The sequence below is a fragment of the Cherax quadricarinatus genome, chromosome 6 (genome assembly GCF_038502225.1).
Source record: "Cherax quadricarinatus isolate ZL_2023a chromosome 6, ASM3850222v1, whole genome shotgun sequence".
Classification (NCBI taxonomy): domain Eukaryota; kingdom Metazoa; phylum Arthropoda; class Malacostraca; order Decapoda; family Parastacidae; genus Cherax; species Cherax quadricarinatus.
Window position 1 is genome coordinate 1,877,567 of NC_091297.1, and position 24,136 is coordinate 1,901,702.

The 24,136-nt window shown below is 39.5% G+C and overlaps 1 protein-coding gene across 8 annotated transcripts in view; it reads left to right on the forward strand.

The window, feature by feature from the left end:
* Positions 1 to 24,136, forward strand: part of LOC128692060 (cholesterol transporter ABCA5) — a 408,467-nt gene that overhangs the window by 372,332 nt on the left and 11,999 nt on the right. For all 8 annotated transcript variants that reach the window (XM_070079720.1, XM_070079724.1, XM_070079709.1 and 5 more), the window contains 5 exons: positions 44 to 247; positions 7,539 to 7,699; positions 11,079 to 11,191; positions 13,741 to 13,835; positions 19,853 to 19,944. In XM_070079720.1, coding sequence (XP_069935821.1) covers positions 44 to 247; positions 7,539 to 7,699; positions 11,079 to 11,191; positions 13,741 to 13,835; positions 19,853 to 19,944 — 665 coding nt within the window. The remainder of the gene's footprint in view (positions 1 to 43; positions 248 to 7,538; positions 7,700 to 11,078; positions 11,192 to 13,740; positions 13,836 to 19,852; positions 19,945 to 24,136) is intronic.

Genomic DNA, 24,136 nt, shown 5'->3' on the forward strand with positions numbered 1-24,136 from the left:
AAGAAAGAAGTTATGTTTTGATATTTTTGTATTATTTTTCAAGGACCTTGGAAAAGAGTTCAAGAAGGAGGAGGGAAAACATGATAATCCATGCAAAAAGAAGGCAGGAGGAAAGTTTGTTGCTTTGAAAAGTTTGTCTCTAGAAGTAAAGCCTGGACAAGTGTTTGGACTTCTGGGTCCTAATGGAGCTGGAAAAACCACTAGTTTGCGCATTATGACAGCTGAGGAGAAACCTACAAAGGGGAAAGTAAGTGGATGTGATTGTTACTTTAAAGCTCTATCCATATTAATAGAGTGTAAACTAAGTCAGTTTTCCATCACTGTCCAGACCCCCAAAATTACTATTTCTTTCAGTGTCCACTTTAAAAAAAAAAATTCTTCTAAAATGGCAGAGAATCTTGTTTCTGAAGGCGATGCTAAAAGTATAAACTTTGATGGAAAACTTACAGAATTATGCAGGTGCAAAGTTATCAGTCTCAATTCAATTTATATATGAGCAATTTGGCCCACTTTGAGTCCTATTTTATGCTAATTCCTTTGCTCCATCAACCAGATTTTTAGCTACTATTTCTCTATGCCTTCTGTTCTATTGATTGAGCACAAGAAATCAGCCATTCAACTATTACAAATATCCTATAAAGTGCACAGATGTTTGTAACTTGGCCGATTTTACACAAAAAATTTAAAAATGCCAGTGTAAAAATCCAGTCCATAATAAACATTGTAGACATTCCTAGTACTAAAACAGTATTTCCCCTGTTCATTAATCATGTCCCCAGGCCTTCCATCCTGAATTCATAGTCACATAATTCATAGTCATCACAGTTCACAGTAACTGTGTCATGTAACTCCAGTCATCACAGTAACTGTGTCATGTGACTCCAGTCATCACAGTAACTGTGTTGTATGACTCCAGTCATCACAGTAACTGTCATGTGACTTCATTCATCACAGTAACTGTGTCATTGGACTCCAGTCATCACAGTAACTGTGTCATGTGACTCCAGTCATCACACTGTGTCATGTGACTCCAGTCATCATACTGTGTCATGTGACTCCAGTCATCAAAGTAACTATGTCACGTGACTCCAGTCATCACAGTAACTGTGTCATGTGACTCCAGTTGGCACAGTTCACAGTAACTATGTCACATGACTCCAGTCATCACAATAACTGTGTCATGTGACTCCAGTCATCACAGTTCACAGTAACTGTGTCATGTGACTCCATCACATTTCACAGTACCTGTGTCATGTGACTCCAGTTGTCACAGTTCACATTAACTGTGTCACGTGACTCCAGTCATCACAGTAACTGTGTCATGTGACTCCAGTCATACAGGTACACGTTTAAATCACTAAGAGTGTCTGATTAATCTTGAAAACGCCATATTAATGATGATGATAAACGCAAAAATAATCACTCTGAGGCGCATTGAATGTTGTATGGTACATTAATATAAACATTTTCATTTATCTTTGATATTTTTTCAAAATTATATAATAAACATGCGACATAACATATAAACATGATAAATACACCCCACAGTAGAACAGATTAACATAAATATGAGATTTTTTTCAGTCGCCTTGTCAGAGTGTCAGAAAGAATAACATTTTCTCTAGTTCAGTACCAAAAAAAATGTGTACACAAAAGTATTACTGGGGTAACTGGAGAAAATTATTCCTTTTGTATACCTTCACTCAGAGATTCATTCCTTCTGAAAATGGTGTGTTAGATGAGAATGGGAGTGTTGCTCTTTATTTACTCTACTGTACTAATATGGAGACAACTTGTACACAACGTAAGGTGTTTGTATTATGGTATAAGCTTCACAAACATGGAAATAGTTCACTCTGACTTCTTTGGGTTATCCTAGGTAATCTACACATATGCTGATATGCTGCTATGTATGATAATCTATGTAACTGTTATCCTGTTATCCTGACGCCAAATGACTTCGAACAGGCGATAAATGACATGCCCATGCACTCTGCCCCAGGGCCAGACTCATGGAACTCCGTGTTCATCAAGAACTGCAAGAAGCCCCTAGCATGAGCCTTTTCCATCCTATGGAGAGGGAGCATGGACACGGGGGTCATCCCACAGTTACTAAAAACAACAGACATAGCCCCACTCCACAAAGGGGGCAGTAAAGCAACAGCAAAGAACTACAGACCGATAGCACTAACATCCCATATCATAAAAATCTTTGAAAGGGTCCTAAGAAGCAAGATCACCACCCATCTAGAAACCCATCAGTTACACAACCCAGGGCAACATGGGTTTAGAACAGGTCGCTCCTGTCTGTCTCAACTATTAGATCACTACGACAAGGTCCTAAATGCACTAGAAGACAAAAAGAATGCAGATGTAATATATACAGACTTTGCAAAAGCCTTCGACAAGTGTGACCATGGCGAAATAGCGCACAAAATGCGTCCTAAAGGAATAACAGGAAAAGTCGGTCGATGGATCTATAATTTCCTCACTAACAGAACACAGAGAGTAGTCGTCAACAGAGTAAAGTCCGAGGCAGCTACAGTGAAAAGCTCTGTTCCACAAGGCACAGTACTCGCTCCCATCTTGTTCCTCATCCTCATATCCGACATAGACAAGGATGTCAGCCACAGCACCGTGTCTTCCTTTGCAGATGACACCCGAATCTGCATGACAGTGTCTTCCATTGCACACACTGCAAGGCTCCAGGTGGACATCAACCAAATCTTTCAGTGGGCTGCAGAAAACAATATGAAGTTCAACGATGAGAAATTTCAATTACTCAGATATGGTAAACACGAGGAAATTAAATCTTCATCAGAGTACAAAACAAATTCTGGCCACAAAATAGAGCGAAACACCAACGTCAAAGACCTGGGAGTGATCATGTCGGAGGATCTCACCTTCAAGGACCATAACATTGTATCAATCGCATCTGCTAGAAAAATGACAGGAGGATAATGAGAACCTTCAAAACTAGGGAGGCCAAGCCCATGATGACACTCTTCAGGTCACTTGTTCTATCTAGGCTGGAATATTGCTGCACACTAACAGCACCTTTCAAGGCAGGTGAAATTGCTGACCTAGAAAATGTAGAGAGAACCTTCACGGCGCGCATAATGGAGATAAAACACCTCAATTACTGGGAGCGCTTGAGGTTCCTAAACCTGTATTCCCTGGAACGCAGGCGGGAGAGATACATGATTATATACACCTGGAAAATCCTAGAGGGACTAGTACCGAACTTGCACACGAAAATCACTCACTACAAAAGCAAAAGACTTGGCAGACGATGCAACATCCCCCCAATGAAAAGCAGGGGTGTCACTAGCACGTTAAGAGACCATACAATAAGTGTCAGGGGCCCGAGACTGTTCAACTGCCTCCCAGCATACATAAGGGGGATTACCAACAGACCCCTGGCAGTCTTCAAGCTGGCACTGGACAAGCACCTAAAGTCGGTTCCTGACCAGCCGGGCTGTGGCTCGTACGTTGGTTTGCGTGCAGCCAGCAGCAACAGCCTGGTTGATCAGGCTCTGATCCACCAGGAGGCCTGGTCACAGACCGGGCCACGGGGGCGTTGACCCCCGAACTCTCTCCAGGTAAACTCCAGGTTATGTGTACCTGTTCCTGAATGAAAATTCACTTACAAACATGGAAATGAAAGTGTATGAACCATAACTAGACGCGTTTGTTTACATTGCGTCTCTGTCTTCTCTCATTTACTCGTTCTATCTCTCATTTATTCGTTTTATCTTGTTTACTTCTCACCCTACATTAAGACCACAGATATATTAAGGTAAGTAATGAGTGTACAGTATATGCATTTTATTGCTCTAGGACGCTTTAAGTGTATATTACATGTGGGTGGGGTGGCCATACCTATCACACCTGACCTCTTAAAATAAATACAACTCACCTCTCACCCCACATTAAAACTACAAATATTTTAAGGTAAATAATGAGTGTACTGTATATGCATTCTATCACTCTAGGGTGCTTTAAATGTACATAACATGTGGGTAGGGTGGCCATACCTTCCGCACCTGCCCTCTTACAATAAATACGACTCAACTCTCACCCTACATTAAGACTACAAATATTTTAAGGTGGTGAAGCAATGTAAAAAGAGAGCAAATGAGAGAGTGGGTGAGATGTTATCAACAAATTTTGTTGAAAATAAGAAAAAGTTTTGGAGTGAGATTAACAAGTTAAGAAAGCCTAGAGAACAAATGGATTTGTCAGTTAAAAATAGGAGAGGAGAGTTATTAAATGGAGAGTTAGAGGTATTGGGAAGATGGAAGGAATATTTTGAGGAATTGTTAAATGTTGATGAAGATAGGGAAGCTGTGATTTCGTGTATAGGGCAAGGAGGAATAACATCTTGTAGGAGTGAGGAAGAGCCAGTTGTGAGTGTGGGGGAAGTTCGTGAGGCAGTAGGCAAAATGAAAGGGGGTAAGGCAGCCGGGATTGATGGGATAAAGATAGAAATGTTAAAAGCAGGTGGGGATATAGTTTTGGAGTGGTTGGTGCAATTATTTAATAAATGTATGGAAGAGGGTAAGGTACCTAGGGATTGGCAGAGAGCATGCATAGTTCCTTTGTATAAAGGCAAAGGGGATAAAAGAGAGTGCAAAAATTATAGGGGGATAAGTCTGTTGAGTGTACCTGGTAAAGTGTATGGTAGAGTTATAATTGAAAGAATTAAGAGTAAGACGGAGAATAGGATAGCAGATGAACAAGGAGGCTTTAGGAAAGGTAGGGGGTGTGTGGACCAGGTGTTTACAGTGAAACATATAAGTGAACAGTATTTAGATAAGGCTAAAGAGGTCTTTGTGGCATTTATGGATTTGGAAAAGGCATATGACAGGGTGGATAGGGGGGCAATGTGGCAGATGTTGCAAGTGTATGGTGTAGGAGGTAGGTTACTGAAAGCAGTGAAGAGTTTTTACGAGGATAGTGAGGCTCAAGTTAGAGTATGTAGGAAAGAAGGAAATTTTTTCCCAGTAAAAGTAGGCCTTAGACAAGGATGTGTGATGTCACCGTGGTTGTTTAATATATTTATAGATGGGGTTGTAAGAGAAGTAAATGTGAGGGTCTTGGCAAGAGGCGTGGAGTTAAAAGATAAAGAATCACACACAAAGTGGGAGTTGTCACAGCTGCTCTTTGCTGATGACACTGTGCTCTTGGGAGATTCTGAAGAGAAGTTGCAGAGATTGGTGGATGAATTTGGTAGGGTGTGCAAAAGAAGAAAATTAAAGGTGAATACAGGAAAGAGTAAGGTTATGAGGATAACAAAAAGATTAGGTGATGAAAGATTGAATATCAGATTGGAGGGAGAGAGTATGGAGGAGGTGAATGTATTCAGATATTTGGGAGTGGACGTGTCAGCGGATGGGTCTATGAAAGATGAGGTGAATCATAGAATTGATGAGGGAAAAAGAGTGAGTGGTGCACTTAGGAGTCTGTGGAGACAAAGAACTTTGTCCTTGGAGGCAAAGAGGGGAATGTATGAGAGTATAGTTTTACCAACGCTCTTATATGGGTGTGAAGCGTGGGTGATGAATGTTGCAGCGAGGAGAAGGCTGGAGGCAGTGGAGATGTCATGTCTGAGGGCAATGTGTGGTGTGAATATAATGCAGAGAATTCGTAGTTTGGAAGTTAGGAGGAGGTGCGGGATTACCAAAACTGTTGTCCAGAGGGCTGAGGAAGGGTTGTTGAGGTGGTTCGGACATGTAGAGAGAATGGAGCGAAACAGAATGACTTCAAGAGTGTATCAGTCTGTAGTGGAAGGAAGGCGGGGTAGGGGTCGGCCTAGGAAGGGTTGGAGGGAGGGGGTAAAGGAGGTTTTGTGTGCGAGGGGCTTGGACTTACAGCAGGCATGCGTGAGCGTGTTTGATAGGAGTGAATGGAGACAAATGGTTTTTAATACTTGACGTGCTGTTGGAGTGTGAGCAAGGTAACATTTATGAAGGGATTCAGGGAAACCGGCGGGCCGGACTTGAGTCCTGGAGATGGGAAGTACAGTGCCTGCACTCTGAAGGAGGGGTGTTAATGTTGCAGTTTAAAAACTGTAGTGTAAAGCACCCTTCTGGCAAGACAGTGATGGAGTGAATGATGGTGAAAGTTTTTCTTTTTCGGGCCACCCTGCCTTGGTGGGAATCGGCCGGTGTGATAATAAAATAAAATAAAAAATAATGAATGTACTGTGTATGTATTTTACTTTTTATTTTTTTAATGCCTAATTCTATTGTTAACTTAATATATGTTATTGTAAACTTGTTATCTGGTAGTTATATCATTTATTTTTATTTTTTTATTATCACACCGGCCGATTCCCACCAAGGCAGGGTGGCCCGAAAAAGAAAAACTTATATCATTTATAACTTATATCATTTATAAGTGGAAAAAATGGCGTTCTGCTCTCCAGTGATGTCTGCTTTCTGGCGGTAGCCTGGAACCTAACCTGCTGTATAAGTGGAAACCTAGTGTATCATGTAAAACAATTACAATACAGGTTTCCATTTCACACTCACTTTTCAGGATGGTAGTACCTCTCTGGGTGGTTGCTGTCTACCACCCTACTACCTAGGAGCATATATTTATAATCAGTAAATTTTTTTGTAGAGTGTATAATGGTCCCTTGAGTTAAGTTATTATCTTGTTCCAGAAGACACATTGTATCTCCAAAATATTGTAACTTATACCCCAAAACACGTACATAGTTTTACAGTAATTCATTTCCAGACGCCAGTACACACCCAACCTTCCCTTGAATTCTTTTTCTTGTTTAAAAACATTGGTATTTTCTGTGACAAACAAGCATAGGTTGTAGGTTGAAATATCCAGAGGCATTGGTACCCAGCAGCAGAATAAACCTATATTTTCATAGGCTTATGCCCAGACAAAGTAGCAGGATAGAGCAGGGTAGGTAGAACAGGGCAGAGGAGGCAGACAGGCAGAGTGGGGAGGTAGGCAGGGTGGGGAAGTAGGCAGGGTGGCGAGGGAGGAAGGCAGGCAGGCAGGCCAGCAGGGTGGGGAGGCAAGCAGGCAGGGTGGTGAGGGCTGAGGGAGGGAGGCAGGCAGGCAGGTTGGAGGAGAAGGCAGGCAGAGTGGTAAGGAAGGGAGGATGGCAGGGAGGCAAGGTGGGGAGGCAGGCAGGCAGGGTGGGAAGGGAGGGAAGAAGGTAGACAGACAGACAGACAGGTTTGTAAAGGATTGTTGACTTAATATTAACACTTGCTGTCACTGTCTTCCATTATCTGCATCTGATATATATATGGTCTCCCTCCCTCCCTCCCTCCCTTCGACACACCTCCAACACACCCTCCACCATCACTCCATTTAAATCATTTTCGTCACCCTGTCTTGTCTCTGGTCTGAGGCCCATCCAAACTTGCCAGACCATCGTATACGTATTGTCTCTCAAATTTTTATTTGCAACTCAAAACCAAATTGTTTTATGATGGTAAATCATAACTCAGAATTATTGTAACTCAAGGACCACTGTATTTCTGATTTCATTTACTTTCCCCAAGGTACAAATTTGTGGTGAAAATGTGGCATCCAGCATGTCCATTGTTTTTAAGGCAATGGGCTATTGCCCTCAGCATGATGCACTTTGGAAGAACACAACAGTTGCTGAGCATATTGAGTGTTATGCAGAGGTGCGAGGAATTCAGAAAGACCAAGTGAAACTGTAAGATATTACATACTCTTGTTTTTGTGTAAATTTTAACAAATATTTGTTTTAGTTCAAATATCTTCACAACATATCCTTATTGAAAGGAATGTAACAGTACATACTGTAATAGGTTTAGGCTCTTAGACTAAAGTCTGAATATCCAATGATAATAATATACAGCAACATGAAAGTGTTAAAATATATACAGTGGACCCCCGGTTAACGATATTTTTTCATTCCAGAAGTATGTTTAGGTGCCAGTACTGACCGAATTTGTTCCCATAAGGAATATTGTGAAGTAGATTAGTCCATTTCAGACCCCCAAACATACACGTACAAACGCATTTACATAAATACACTTACATAATTGGTCGCATTGGGAGGTGATCATTAAGCGGGGGTCCACTGTATATGGTTAGTGCCCGCTTATCCTCATCTTGACCTTAGTGTATTTATGTAGTGTCCAAGCATGCTTTATTTTAGGCTATAAATTCCCTTTAGCTCATCTAAATAATTTACAGTATGCTGTTTAGACTGCCCACTTTCTTTGATAAGGCAGAATAATAATCACTAGCACACAAACTTTTTATCCAGTTTAGAAACCAAGTTAGTTGTGTTAAGCTAACTTTGATGTACTGATCATTAATCTGAGTTTGTTTAGTCTATCACCATGTGGAAAATTGGTAGGCCATGAACATCTGAGTCTGTCTCTTAATTTCTGGAACATCTGCATATCCAATGACCAACCAAAATAATTTTTTTGTGTTTACGAAATATACAATATTATCACACAATAATGGGATGAGGGGAGTATAAATTTTTTGATAGTTTAAAAAGGACTTTAAGAATCAGAAACAACAAATGACAAGGCAGACATAGTAGCAGTGTGTGAGAATTGAATATAACTGGTGTGAAAATATTGGTCAACTCTCAGTAAATAACCTTGAATTATTCTCTGTGAAAAAACAGCCATATATCCTATACTGTCAAGCGATTTAGAACAGTCAGTGTATGTGGAGATGACAGATCACCCAGGCTGTGATGGATATGTAGGTCAGCGGGCCACCAGCAGCAGCAGTCTTGTTGACCAGGCATGCACCAGACAAGCCTGGCCCAATGACAGGCTCTGGGAGTAGAAAAACTCAGAACTCACCAAAGGTATATGGCTCTAGCATGAAAATGAAAATGTAGTGACTCTCATTGCTGAGGTCCAGGTAATAAACCCTGGGCATTAACATAAAAAAAAAAAAATTGAGCACCTCTGCAAAAACAGTGATTATGTATGAGTGAGATGAAAGTGTTGAATGATGATGAAAGTATTTTCTTTTTGGGGATTTTCTTTCTTTTTTGGGTCACCCTGCCTCGGTGGGAGACGGCCGACTTGTTGAAAAAAAAAAAATTATGAAGAAAGTCACAGGCATGCCTAGACATTTTGGGCATGAGAATGTTATTGAAATTTTTGAACCTTTATTTGTCAAAGGCTTCTAAATGAAGTGCTTCTTCTCTTGTCACAATTTTTTGATAAAAAAAATAATCTGATCTTTTAAAATGGTAGAGAATATTTTTCTAAAATTAATCATGATAGAACTAAAAAAATTAATGCAATGCTTATGCCATTACACAGAAACAAAGTTGAAGGCAATAGAGCACTTTTGCAACAGTAATTTCTCCCACTTTGAGACCTATCATTTAACCCTTAGACCTATTCAATTAACCCTTTCATTGTCGAGACTCTTGCTTGCAAACTTGTTCTCAGTGTTGAAGAATTTTCAAAAAAAAAAAAAATTTTCTTACCAAAATCTTACAAACAATTGTGTAAGTCTTATAAAACAAATAAAAAATTGTGATCAGTACTTAACGAGGTATAGAGGCGTGAAGTTGACAGAAAGTGAACTGCTGTTGGCAACATCGGCGACTGCCACTCACTTGGTAATATTATTTTTACTTGCATTCTATTTTTTCCTTTTCTAATATTTTATTTTTTCAAGTAACTTTTGTGGCCTGTGAGACCAATATAATACATAATGTATATACAGTGGGACCTTGACTTACGAGTTTAATCCGTTCCATGACCTAGCTCGTAACTCAGTTTGCTCGTATATCAAATCAATTTTCCTCATTTAAATTAATTGAAATGCCATTAATCCGTCCCAGCGGCAGGGCAGAATATTTCAATATAACAACTCTACGGCTTATTTCTCTATCACAATTTATCTAATATGACATGATAAACAATATAATTAACAGAGAAACATGATATACAGGTCTCCCTCCACATTCGTGAGGGTTAGGGGATCAAGAACCTCGCGAATGTTTGGTGCACAAATATATTGTAGGGAAATATAATAATAGAATTTACTTAGCTTATCAATATTGCTTCCTTAACCTGTTGAACCATGAACAATCATAAAACACATGAAAACATTGTAAAATATTGTACTAGTGCCAGCCATTTTGTAAAGGTGAGAAAAACTATAAAATTCAAGAAAGAAATCGTAGCAGAGTACCAAAGCGGAGGAGGAAGAGAGAGGAGAGAATATACCTCCTTCAGTGATTCTATGATATGTACGATGCTAAAGCAGCATGAGTCGCTAAAGGCTATAGCGCCAGCCAGTGATAAAGTGTAGCATTAACAGTGTAGCAAGTAAGTTAAGTGATTAATCGATAGAAAAAGGACAGCACGAACCTTACTCCTCCAATATTGTTGGAGTTATATAGGACGACTGACAACACTACCATCTCTAGTGTCTACCGCTTCTGCTGCCGCCTCCACCACCAATATGTACGGCTTATATTCTCAGTGGCCCTTATACACCCAACAACAACAACACAGCAACACTCGTGACATACTTAATGATGTATTTTATTCATTCTAGAGTATATGTCGTGTTTCTATATTGTTAATATTGTTTGTTATGTCTTATTAGATGAATTGTGATAGATAAAAAAGTCGTAGAGTTGATATCAGTGTCATATTGAAGGACTATCTTGTCCTGTTTCCAAACAAATTTTTCCCCTCCCACAAACCAAACCAAGTTGTTAATTTTACGAAGTGTATAAAATTATGCCACAATTTTTCACTGGTGTGATAACCATAACGTGCCAAATAAATCCGTGTAATATGAAGGTCTACTGTATTTTAATTTTTTACTTGTTGAGCTTGTTACTTGATCATAGCTTGCAGGTTCTGACGCGTCTTGGTCGAGTTGTATTCGTACTGAAATTATTTATGCAGCTCAACATAGCATTGATTTAGTACTTATTTTTTACACAGTTACAAGCTAGAGTATGTTAACTCAAGCTTCAAATTCCCTCAGATGGTTTATTTTATGCTAAAGTGCTAGTTTACTCTTGTTGTTAAGCATCAAACATTAAAGTGTATGTAAATTTACAGCCTAATCAATACATACCTAAAAGGCCTGGAAATAGAGGAACATAGAAAGAAAAAGAGCAAAAATTGCTCAGGAGGCACAAAACGCAAGTTGAGCTATATCATCAGCATGATAGGTAAGTTCTAAACTCGCTTGTTTCTTCCCAAAGTTTCATTTACTTAAAGAGACAATAATTTCCTTTTGATATATAAAAATCTAATTAGCTGATTAGATTGAACTAGCTCATGTTCAAATGATCATATTTCTGGGCAACTTATCTAGTCTTTACTCTCTTTAAAAACAACTTGGTTTGTTGAAGAGCTAATTTCTCTGGGTTCTTACTGAAACCCAAAACTGACACAAATATACTGAAACAGACTTAATTACCTGCAGTAGAATTCATAATGCCTTCAGTAATTAAGAAGTTACTGCTGTCTCTCAAAGGCCATTAATTAAAGATAAAGATAATTTATTTCAGCATGATACAATGTTTGTACTAAGGTGAATTACATTTAGGTATGCATGCCAAAAGCCCCTTAATATGTAGAGCATTTTGGGCAGACTTAAGACTAACTGGTGGCCTGGTGGCTAAAGCTCTCGCTTCACACAGCGAGGGTCTGGGTTCGATCCCCAGCCAGGGTAGAAACATTGGGCGTGTTTCTTTACACCTGTTGTCTATGTTCACCTATCAGTAAAATGGGTGCCTGGGTGTTAGTCGACTGGTGTGGGTCGCATCCTGGAACACTGACCTAATTTGCCCAAAATGCTCAGCATAACAAGCGGCTTTCTATATACATGTAGTTGTATGTCATTGATGTCAGCTAGGCCTGTATACCTTGTACATGTACCTGTAGTAAATAAAGATACTATATTAAAAGATTAATAAGGCAATGACAAATGGTTTTAAACAAACAAAGTTTATTTCTTTGCAAGGTTACATTGAGATTATGAAATTACAATAATGAGTTGCAGTGCAAAGAGAGCCACTATCATGCCTAGGCATTATGGGCAGACTTAATTTAATGGCTTACATACTACTTAACCCTTAAATGGTCCAAATGTACATATACGTTTTTTCAACATCTGAAAGTATGTAAAAAAATGTAGATCTTCTTTTTTGTTTTACATTTGAAAACGTGTAAAAAAAACTTTTATCTACATTTTTTTTTGTTATATTTGAAAATATGCAAAAAAAAAGGAGATCTGTTAGGTAAGACACATATGCAACAGTTAGGTATCTTTAGGTATCGAAATAAAGATACCTAACTGTTGCATATGTGTCTTACCTAACAATCTGTCGGTATTTTATACCATTTTAATGTTCAAAAAGGAGATTACTTTTGTAGCACTACGAATTTGAATGTTGATCTGTTTGGACCGTTTAAGGGTTAATACTAAAGAAATTGATCATAGTTTGTTTAAGTTATACATCTCCTTTGTTTATAGCAGACAGTAGTTTTACTTTAATTACAGTAGTTTCAATAATGAATATAGAAATTAAATTATGGGAATATAACATTGTGAGTTGTTGAAAGTAGTTTACAGTATGAGGATGCTACAATTGGGTGTAAGACAGTATTGTTTTGGGTAGGTATTTATACTACAAAGTAGGATTAATAATGTATGAACTTTGGGCATCTGGATTTGAAGTTCAAGATATGGATAATTTTTTGGTAAAGTTAAATATTGAGTATTGAGCATTTAGTTTAGGGTGAGTAGGTGGTTTTTGAGAAGAGCCTTAAACTGGTGTTCAGACCTAGTTACTTAAATATTTACTGGTAATGGGTTTCAAATTTTGGGGCCCTTTATGTGTATAGAGTTTTTACACAGTGAGATATAGACACGGGGTCCATCAAAAAGAGATCTGTGTCTTGTGTTGTGGTCGTGTGTCCTGTTAAGGTTGGTGAGGAGAAGTTTGAGTGGTGGGTTTATGTTTGAGTGTAGTGTTCTATGTATGTAGTAGGCACATGAATAAGTATGGATGTTCTTAACTATGAGCAGTTTTAGACTTCTGAATATTGGTGGAGTATGCTGTCAGGAGTGGGAATTTGTTATCATTCTGATTGCAGCCTTTTGCTGGGTTATTAGTGGCCTTAGGTGATTTAATGTTGTTGATCCCCATGCACAAATTCCATATCTTAGATAAGGGTAGATGAGTGAACTTACAGTGCAAGGAGATCTGATTGTGGAACATAGTACCATATCTTTGATAGTATGCCCACTTAGAAATTTGTTGTATGTGTGTCTGGAATTTGAGACTGATTTGTCAGACCCAGCTGTCAAGAATTTGCATGTCCAGGTTCTACCTAAATAGAGCATATTTTGTGAAGTGTAGATGCTTGGAGTTTTAACTACATCATTAGCTACACACTCACTACATAAGCAAATCAATAATTTTATTGTATAATTTGCTGCAAATTATGGTGGCTTTAGAAGGAAAAAAAATTCTCTCGGCTAACAAGAACTACACCATATACGTACTACAGTTTTAATGTTCATACAAAGTCTGACATTGTTCACTAAATAAAAATAAATGTGCAAGGTATAAGTGTAATTCAGTGATCAGCTTAATCCTGATGGCATTCTCAGCACTGCTCAGGAGCAAGATGGTCTGAAGATAATATTAATCATAAGAGCATTGAGAAAACCCAGTTTCTAATTGCATATTATGGTTTTAATTTTTAGGTCATCCTAAAGTCGTACTCCTGGATGAGCCTTCAACAGGATTAGACCCCAAGTCCAAACGTTTTTTGTGGAATTCAATTCTTGCATCTTTTAAGGTTGGTATAGTATATACTAAATTTTGTAACATCAGTTTTTCAAGAGAGTTATAGTTTTGACATGACTTGCAGTTTTCTTAAAATATTTATAAGGGTTTTCCATGGGAAAGTGGAACAGAATTCTTCCTCCGTAAGCCATGCGTGTTGTAAGAGGCGACTAAAATGCCAGGAGAAAGGGCCTAGTAACCCCTTCTCCTGTATAAATTACTAAATTTAAAAAGAGAAACTTTCATTTTTCTTTTTGGGCCACCCTGCCTTGGTGGGATACAGCTGGTTTGTTAAAAAAAAAAAATTATAAGGGTGAAGAGAGTGGTGAGAGAGTGCAAAAGGAGAGCAGATAATAGAGTGGGAGAGGCACTGTCAAGAAATTTTAATGAAAATAAGAAAAAAATTTGGAGCGACTTAAACAAGTTAAGAAAGCCTAGGGAACAAATGGATTTGTCAGTTAAAAACAGAGTAGGGGAGCTAGTGGATGGGGAAATGGAGGTATTGGGTAGATGGCGAGAATATTTTGAGGAACTTTTAACCCTTTGACTGTCGCGGTCGTATATGTACGTCATAGGAGATACCGTGTTTGACGTATCTATACGCATAAATTCTAGTGGCTTCAAATCAAGCAGGAGAAAGCTGGTAGGCCCACATGTGAGAGAATGGGTCTCCATGGTCAGTGTGCACCATATAAAAAAAATCGGGGAGCCAGTGGTGCATTGTGGGAATACCATTTCAGTCGTCCTTTTTCAGCATGTCTAGCGGTAAGAAATATGTGACTTCCCTGCAAATCTGGGACTCTTCTCTTCCCAAGTGATGCTCTAACACAGATGGAAGTGTCAATGAAGATCAGTTTCATGATTTCCAGGAGTTTGAGACCAAAAGCAATGGAGGAGGTGGAGGAGGAGGAGGAGGAGGAAGAGGAGGAGGAAGAAGAGGAGGAGGAAGAAGAGGAGGAGGAAGAAGAGGAGGAGGAAGGAAGGAGGAGGAGGAAGGAAGGAGGAAGAGGAAGGAAGGAGGGAGGAGGAGGAAGGAGGGAGGAGGAGGAAGGAGGGAGGAGGAAGAAGGAGGGAGGAGGAAGAAGGAGGGAGGAGAAAGAAGGAGGTGGGAGGGAGGAGGAGGAAGGAGGGAGGGAGGAAGAAGAAGGAGGGAGGAGGAGGAAGAAGGGAGGGAGGAGGAGGAAGGTGGAAGGAGGAGGAAGAAGAAGAAGAAGAAGAAGAAGAAGAAGAAGAAGAAGAATAAGAAGAAGAATAAGAATAATAATAATACCTAATACTTAATAATAATAATATGTAATAATATGTTCCCTTGAGGCATGAAAACAGTTCACCCCATGACAGTGACAAGATAAGGGGAGATAACATCTGATAAGAGCTGACCTTTGATGAGCGTAAACGAGGGTGGAGGGAGGGGGGCAGCTGTCCATCTGTCAAGAGCCAGGAGGAGGAGGAGGAGAAGGAGAAGAAGGAGGAGGAGGAGAAGGAGGAGGAGGAGGAGGAGGAGGAGAAGGAGGAGGAGGAGGAGGAGATGACGACGAACAAACATTTGTCTGTCTGTCTATTTGTCTGTCTGCCAAACTCCCTGTCTATCCGTCTAGCTCTGTCTCAGAGAGAGCCACAAGACTGTGTCATCATCACGTTTACTCACATCTTCAAGCAGAGTATAGCACTTTGTCTGGATTTTTGGGGTTATCCTAGGTAATTTACACTATGTATAGTTGTATTTATGTATACCTGTGAGACAGAGATAGACAGAGAGAGAGAAAGAGAGACAGATTGAAAGAGATAGAATGAGGGAGAAAGATAATTAGATAGAATGGAGGGGGAAGCAGCATCCAACCCCATTGTTTTGACAGGCGGTAGGGGGAGTGACTAATGAGACAATATGTCACTTTGACAGCTGCCGACTCCTGACTCAAAACAATTATAAGCCACACACTCGCACACAAGACAAGCTTGCTGAAGGGTGATAATAGGAGTTTTATGAAAGTATCTAGTGACTATATATGTGTATATATATTATAGAAACCAGAAGCAAGAAGGGAAGGCAGGAATGAAGGAAGGACTAGATGAAAGGAAGGAAAAAAGTAATGAAGGACAGATGAAGGAATGTGGGAAGAGAGGTGGAATGCCCTCCAGGTAGCCTCCAGGTAGGAAAGGAATGAAGGAAATTAGGAAGGAATGATGACACACGACCATTTACCTAGGATAACTACATAACACAACTGCCTGCTAATACTTTGAAGAAAGCTGCTCAGACGAGGTGTTTTGTCTTTGCACATAAAAAAAAAATTCAACAAAAATGCACACACACTGATTTTATGTGTGAGAGTGTAAAACACCATTGTGTATGACACCATGTTTTATGTGTGAGAGTGTAAAACACCACTGTGTATGACACCATGTTTTATGTGTGAGGAGTGTAAAACACCATTGTGTATGGCACCATGTTTTATGTGTGAGAGTGTAAAACACCACTGTGTATGACACCATGTTTTATGTGTGAGAGTGTAAAACACCACTGTGTATGACACCATGTTTTATGTGTGAGAGTGTAAAACACCACTGTGTATGACACCATGTTTTATGTGTGAGAGTGTAAAACACCACTGTGTATGACACCATGTTTTATGTGTGAGAGTGTAAAACACCACTGTGTATGACACCATGTTTCACAGAGTTCCACAAGCTGCAGAACTTCTAGGAGTATGTTCAGTGACTGTATATTGGTATATATATTATAGAACAATAGTAATAAACAATTTTTTGTATTGTTTGTTTTTGTAAACAAGTTTTGTAGACAATATATTAATAATTATGTTTGTGTGCTTATTGTGTTGTATACAACGAGTGTATATGTGTACATTGCACCTTACTTTGGTCTCACAGGCCACATAAGTTATGTGAAAAAATAAAATAGTGAAAAAAACAACAAACCTTCAAATACAAGTAAACTAAAGTTTACCGGGTGAGCGGCAGTCGCCGCTGTTGCCATACGCGGCTCATTTTCTGCAAACTTCATGCCTCTATATCTCGGTAAGTACTGATGGGAAATTTTTTTTTTTGGGACTAAAACAATCAGAAAAATAATCTTAACATTTTCATAAGAAAGAATAATTTTTTTTTTTCGAATATTTTGCGACACCAGGAGACACTTCAGGATTGGGCCCTTCGACAGTCAAAGGGTTAAATGTCGACGAAGAAAGGGAGGTGGTAATTTCATGCACTGGCCAGGGATTTATACCATCTTGTAGGAGTGAAGAACAGCAGGATGTAAGTGTGGGGGAGGTACGTGAGGCATTACGTAGAATGAAAGGGGGTAAAGCAGCTGGAACTGACGGGATCATGACAGAAATGTTAAAAGCAGGGGGGGATATAGTGTTGGAGTGGTTGGTATTTTTGTTTAATAAATGAATGAAAGAGAGGAAGGTACCTAGGGATTGGCAGAGAGCATGTATAGTCCTTTTATATAAAGGGAAGGGGGACAAAAGAGATTGTAAAAATTAGAGAGGAATAAGTTTACTGAGTATACCAGGAAAAGTGTATGGTAGGGTTATTATTGAAAGAATTAGAGGTAAGACAGAGTGTAGGATTGCAGATGAGCAAGGAGGTTTTAGAGTGGGTAGGAGATGTGTAGATCAAGTGTTTACATTGAAGCATATATGTGAACAGTATTTAGATAAAGGTAGGGAAGTTTTTATTGCATTTATGGATTTAGAAAAGGCATATGATAGAGTGCATAGGGGAGCAATATGGCAGATGTTACAAGTAATATGGAATAAGTGGTAAGTTACTAAATGCTGTAAAGAGTGTTTATGAGGATAGTGAGGCTCAGGTTAGGGTGTGTAGAAGAGAGGGAGACTGTTTCCCGGTAAAAGTAGGTCTTAGACAGGGATGTGTAATGTCACCATTGTTGTTTAATATATTTATAGATGAGGTTGTACAAGAAGTAAATGCTAGGGTGTTAGGGAGAGGGGTGGGATTAAATTATGGGGACTCAAATACAAAATGGGAATTGACAGTTACTTTTTGCTGATGATACTGTGCTTATGGGAGATTCTAAAGAAAAATTGCAAAGGTTAGTGGATGAGTTTGGAAGTGTGTGTAAAGGTAGAAAGTTGAAAGTGAACATAGAAAAGAGTAAGATGATTTAGATAAAGAAAAATTGGATATCAAATTGGGAAGGAGGAGTATGGAAGAAGTGAATGTTTTCAGATATTTGGGAGTTGATGTGTCAGTGGATGGATTTATGAGGGATGAGGTTAATCATAGAATTGATGAGGGAAAAATGGTGAGTGGTTCGTTGAGGTATATGTAGAGACAAAAAATGTTATCTATGGAGGCAGAGAAGGGAATGTATGAAAGTAAAGTAGTACCAACACTCTTATATGGTTGTGAAGTGTGGGTTGTAAATGCCACACCGAGGAGGCAGTTGGAGGCAGTGGAGATGTTCTGTCTAAGAGCAATGTGTGGTGTGAATATTATGCAGAAAATTCGGAGTGTGGAAATTAGGAGAAGGTGTGGAGTTAATAAAAGTATTAGTCAGAGGGCTGAAGAGGGGTTGTTGAGGTGGTTTGGTCATTTAGAGAGAATGGATCAAAGTAGAATGACTTGGAGAGCATATAAATCTGTAGGGGAAGGAAGGCAGGGTAGGGCTTGTCCTCGAAAAGGTTGGAGGGAGGGGGTAAAGGAGGTTTTGTGGGAGAGGGGCTTGGACTTCCAGCAAGCGTGCATGAGCGTGTTAGATAGGAGTGAATGGAGCCGAATGGTATTTGGGACCTGACGAGCTGTTGGAGTGTGAGCAGAGTAATATTTAGTGGAGGGATTCAGGGAAACCGGTTATTTTTATATACCCAGAATTGAGTCCTGGAGGGGTTTGGGATATTGGCAGTTTGGAGGGATGTGTTGTGTATCTTTATACGTATATGCTTTTAAACTGTTGTATTCTGAGCACCTCTGCAAAAACAGTGATTATGTGTGAGTGAGGTGAAAGTGTTGAATGATGATGAAAGTATTTCCTTTTTGGGGATTTTCTTTCTTTTTTGGGTCACCCTGCCTCGGTGGGAGATGGCCGACTTGTTAAAAAAAAAAAAAAAAAAAAAAAAAACTTGCCAATTGCATACTTCTCATTTATGGTTTTTTAATATTTAGTTAAGGGTTAAGGAGCTGAGTTTGCAGTGCTTAACCCTTTTGGTGTCAATCCCATTGTACTACAGCTTTGAAGCCACGGTCGGTCCCACAATACAACACCATGAGCTCAGCTCACTCAGGTAAGCTGTGAGCAGTAAATTTGGGCCTAGATACAAGAGAATGGGTCTTTTTGGGAACTGTGCAATGTTTGTTATGTCAGTGGGCTCCTATCAGAAGCAAATGCCATGTTTGGAGCATTTACAGAAACACATACAAGGGATGTTTTGGACGGAGAGATAACATGTATAGATGTGATAGAATTAATAGGTCACAGGGAGGAGTAGGACTGTGTAACAGATACTTTATGTTGAACAGATGTGCTGAACTCTGTGAATGATATAGTAGAAATTCTAGGCATTAAAGTTGAAAATAGGAATTTGGTAATTATCCTAGTATACAAACCACCATAAGTAACTGGTAAGGAATTCACAGATCAGTTAAGGAAGATAGATAGCTATTTGGATAGGCTAGAAAATCCCACACCAAAAACTTGAAGCAATATTTCCCATAAGAAATAATGTAAAACCAATTAATTCATTCCAGACACCCAAAAATATTAACAAAAAATACATTTTATAGAGAATAACTATAGTTATTCTCGAAAACTAGGGCATACGAAAACTGAGGCTCCACTGTATAAGAAGTACACAGTTGGAGTGTTAACCAAGGTTTGAGTTCATGGACATTTAGTTATAAGCTTACACTTGGTGCATATAGTATTCTTATGATTGCATAATCAGACTCCATATTTTGTTTTGTTCTTATTATAATACCATAGAATTTTAACAATATTTTAATTTGAATAAATGGTTCAAAATCTATTTCCATTTTCTTTTGTAGGATGAAAGAAGTGCTATTTTAACAACCCATTCAATGGAGGAGGCTGATGCTCTTTGTGCAAGAATTGGCATCTTGGTACAAGGTAGCCTGAGGTTAGTCATGCGCATTTATTTTTAATAATAAGTATGCCAAGGTTAATGATACACCATACATTACTGTTTGAAGAATTAAAAACTACTTTCTGTAGTTTTTAATTCTTCAAACATACAGATAAGTACCTGTCTTATCTGAAGACCTAAATCATCAGTTTTAGGACCTTCATGCCACTTTTTGGCTTAATTGACCCCCTTCTGCCCTCCACTTTATATTGATTGCTCATTTTTTATGCAGTTATTGGTCTGACTTTATGATGAAAGCTGATTCAAAACAGCTGGCATGGGAAGGTGATGGCATTTTTGTTCAGCTAAACCTACACTGGTGTTACAAGGATATGTGCTTGACTCAATAATGTTCCTAATCCATTATGTAAATGACTTGCCTGATATAATTAAGAGCTATGTGAGCATGTTCACAGATGATGTAAAAATCCTATGCAACATAAGCAGTAAAAAATTCTGTATCCTTATAGAAGACCTGGACTGATTGACTAATTGAAGTAAGAGATGAATGATAGTACAGTAGACCGTCTTGTAACATGGTAGTTATGTTCCTGAAAATGCCATGTTAGACACAACTGTGTTAGACAAACTGAAGAATTTATGGGAAAAATAGGGATACGTTTCTGGGAGCCCCCAGAAAGCTAAACAACTTTTTTTTAGACCTCCAGATCTTACAAAAATAAAAGGAATATGTAATTCTAGTTCATTGTTGTGATTTATTATTATGTTTTTACTGCATAAGATTACAAATGCAACAGAAATAATAGTATTCTTTACCTTAAATTGTGGGTGCTGGTGTTTGTGGATGATTGTGAAGAGAGTGGAGAGTTATGCTGTGCCCCTAATGGGCTGAGGTGGTTGGTAGAGGTTCTAGTATTGAAGTCGATGGATGTACTGGAGTGTGCACAAATTCTGTAAGGGGTTTCTGTTCTATTTTACCCTACAGTACATTATACAATTGACGGTAAGGCATCAGCTGCTCTAGACACCGTTTCAGGGTCCTCTTCAGTGAAAAAGTTTAACTTTAAGTCATTCAGTCAGTCAAGTCAGTCAGTCAAACAAGTCAGTCAGTCAAGTTAGTAAGTCAGTCAAGTCAGTCAGTCAGTCAGTCAAGTCAGTCAGTCAGTCAAGTCAGTCATTCAGTCAAGTCAGTCAGTAAGCCAGTCAGTCATCACACAAACTCATATTTACCTTATTCTTTTTATGTACAAAATGACGCTTCATTCCGGCTACAGGCTATCTCTTGTCTAATATCTCTATTTTCTTCGTTAATTCTAAGAATTAAACGCTTAAATATTTTCTTGCAACTTTCAGCATCACATGTATGTCTACTGGGTGCCATGATTGCTTGGCAGATTTAAGATATGGCAATTAATATGTATCTAAATAAACACATCGAGCTACTGGCACAGGTTCATCCAACACACGTATAAACCGAACTGAAGGCTAGGAGGGTGGTGGGGGTGGCTGATCCTGGCAGGGGATGGCAGTAGCCCATCCCGCCCTGTGGGTGACCATACGCTCAAAATTTTTCCCCCTCCCGCAACCATGTTCAACTAATTTTACGAAGTGTTAAACAAAAATATGCCCCAATTCTTCAATCATGCTATGACCAAAACGTGCAAGACAAAACAGTGTTAAACGACGGTCAACTGTATTTAATGTTGTGAAATGCCATGTAATGTAAATGACAGAAATTGAAAACAGGTCAGTTGAAAAAAATAAATTATGTAATAAAATATTAAAAATATCAAAAAAGTGAAGGACTCAAAATTCACAAATGAAAAAAGATTGCCACCAGAAAATGATAGTGAGAAACTCATATGTGACACTTTCTTGCTACTCTCTTTACCTAATCATTCCACCACTTGCTCTTCTTCCCTCCCGCACCCACTTTCCTGTAACCACAAACTTCTGCTGAACACCCTAACACTACATTTCTAAATGTATCCCATACCTCTTCAACCTCGTTACCTATACTCTCACTAGCCCATCTTTCTTCCAATAGTTGTTTATATCTTACCCTAACTGCCTCCTTCTTTAGTTTATAAACCTGCACCTCTCTCTTACTTGCTGATTCCATACTTCTCGTCCTCATATGGAACGCGTATGAAAGGGGTGGCAGGGTAGGAAGCTAGGCCTCCCTCACAAAGGCAATGACCTGATCCAAGGCAAACTGCCTGAGAGCCCACTAGACAGGGTTAAAATCCTGCGGTCCACCTCCCGGTGCTCCAAATTTTTTCCTCTCCCAGAAGCAGAACCATGTTAACTAAATTTTACGATGTGTTAGTCAAAAATACAGTGGACCCCCGGTTCGCGATATTAATCCGTTCCTGAGAGCTCATCGTAAACCAAAAATATCGGAAAGCGAATCAATTTTCCCCATAAGAAATAATGGAAATCAAATTAATCCGTGCAAGACACCCAAAAGTATGAAAAAAAACTTTTACCACATGAAATATTAAGTTTAATGCAATAGAATAGTAATTACAATAACAACAATAGCAATAAATAATAATAAATAACGAAAGAATAATTGACACTTACCTTTAATGAAGATCTGGTGATGATTGATGGGATGGGAGGAGGGGAGAGTGTGGATGGTGTTAGCATTTAGAAGGGGAATCCCCCTCCTTTATGACTTGAGGTAGCAAGTCCTTTTCCAGGGTTACTTCCCTTCTTCTTTTAACCCTTTGAGGGTTTTCGTCGTACTAGTACGTCTTACGCGTAGGGGTTTTTGACGTACTAGTACGCATAAATTCTAGCGGCCTCAAATCTCGCGCGAAAAGGCTGATAGGCCTAGGTGTGAGAGAATGGGTCTGCGTGGTCAGTGTGCGCGGTAGAAAAAAAATCTGGGACCCAGTGGTGCATTGTGGGAATGCCCTCTTAGTAAACAATGTCCACCATGCCTCGCGGTAAGAAGCTCCTCACTCCTCGGCGAATTGGGACACTTTTGTTCCCCAGTGACAGTTCTAATAGTGATGGAAGTGCCAGTGAAGATGAGTTTCGTGGTTTTAGTGAGGTTTTGACCGAAACTAATGACCATAATATCGGTAATAGTGAAGAAAACCCAGACGACCCTCAGCCTTCCACCTCTGGTGCTGGGCCCTCGTGTTCACGTTCAGTTGTTCCAGAACCCAAGAGGAAACTTCTATTTTCCCAAATCCCAGACTCAGATGAGAGCATGGGTGATGATAGTGATAGTGAATATGAACTACAAGCTCTTCAAACTAGTTCCAGTAGTGATAGTGAAGTGCAATATTCCCTAGTGAAGCGTCGGTATATACGACGATATATGCGCTCTGGAAGTGTGCCATATGTTATACCAAGGGGAAGGAGTGTATCTCGGAGTACATCCCGTGGCTGTACAACAGGAACAGACAGTGAAAATGACGAAGATACTGTTGCAATTGGGATGGAAAATGTGCGTGGTGGTAGTGGTGCCGGCGGTGAGGCACCAGCAGTGGGCCATGCTGCCACCCACGCTGCCAGCCACGCCGCTGCCTCAGCTGATCTAGAACAAAGGCCACCATCCCCCACTCCCCCACCACACCAGCCTCCACAACCACAACCTCCACAACCACAACCTCCACAACCACAACCACCTGTCATTGTCCAGTACCCACCAGCAGACCGCACCTGGGATTGGCAGGAAGCTGTCAATTTTGTTCCAAATCCCCACCAGTTTGATGGCAGCCAAAGTGGAATACGGCCATCTTGTGCACTTGGGAACAATGCCACTGAACTGGAATGTTTCGAGTTATTCTTTGACGAACCACTGATGAAAAGTATTGTCATGGAAAGCAACACATACTACGAGTACACCATGGCAAACACAATACTTTCACCAAAATCACGTCTACACCAATGGAAGGAGGCAACTGTGGCTGAGATGTATCTTTTCTTTGCCACAATAATGCTTATGCCACATGTGTATAAGCACAAAGTGAAATCATACTGGTCAACAGACCCCCTGATTGCAACACCAGGTTTCAGTGATATAATGCCAGTGAATCGATTTGTGCTAATGTTACGTATGCTTCACTTCTCAGATAAAACCAGGCCTGACAGAACTGACAGGTTATATAAGATTAGGAATGTGTTTGTGTATCTGAAACAGAAATTCAGTACTCATTTTTATCCCTTCAGGAAGCTTGTAATTGACGAGTCTTTGATTCTGTTCAAA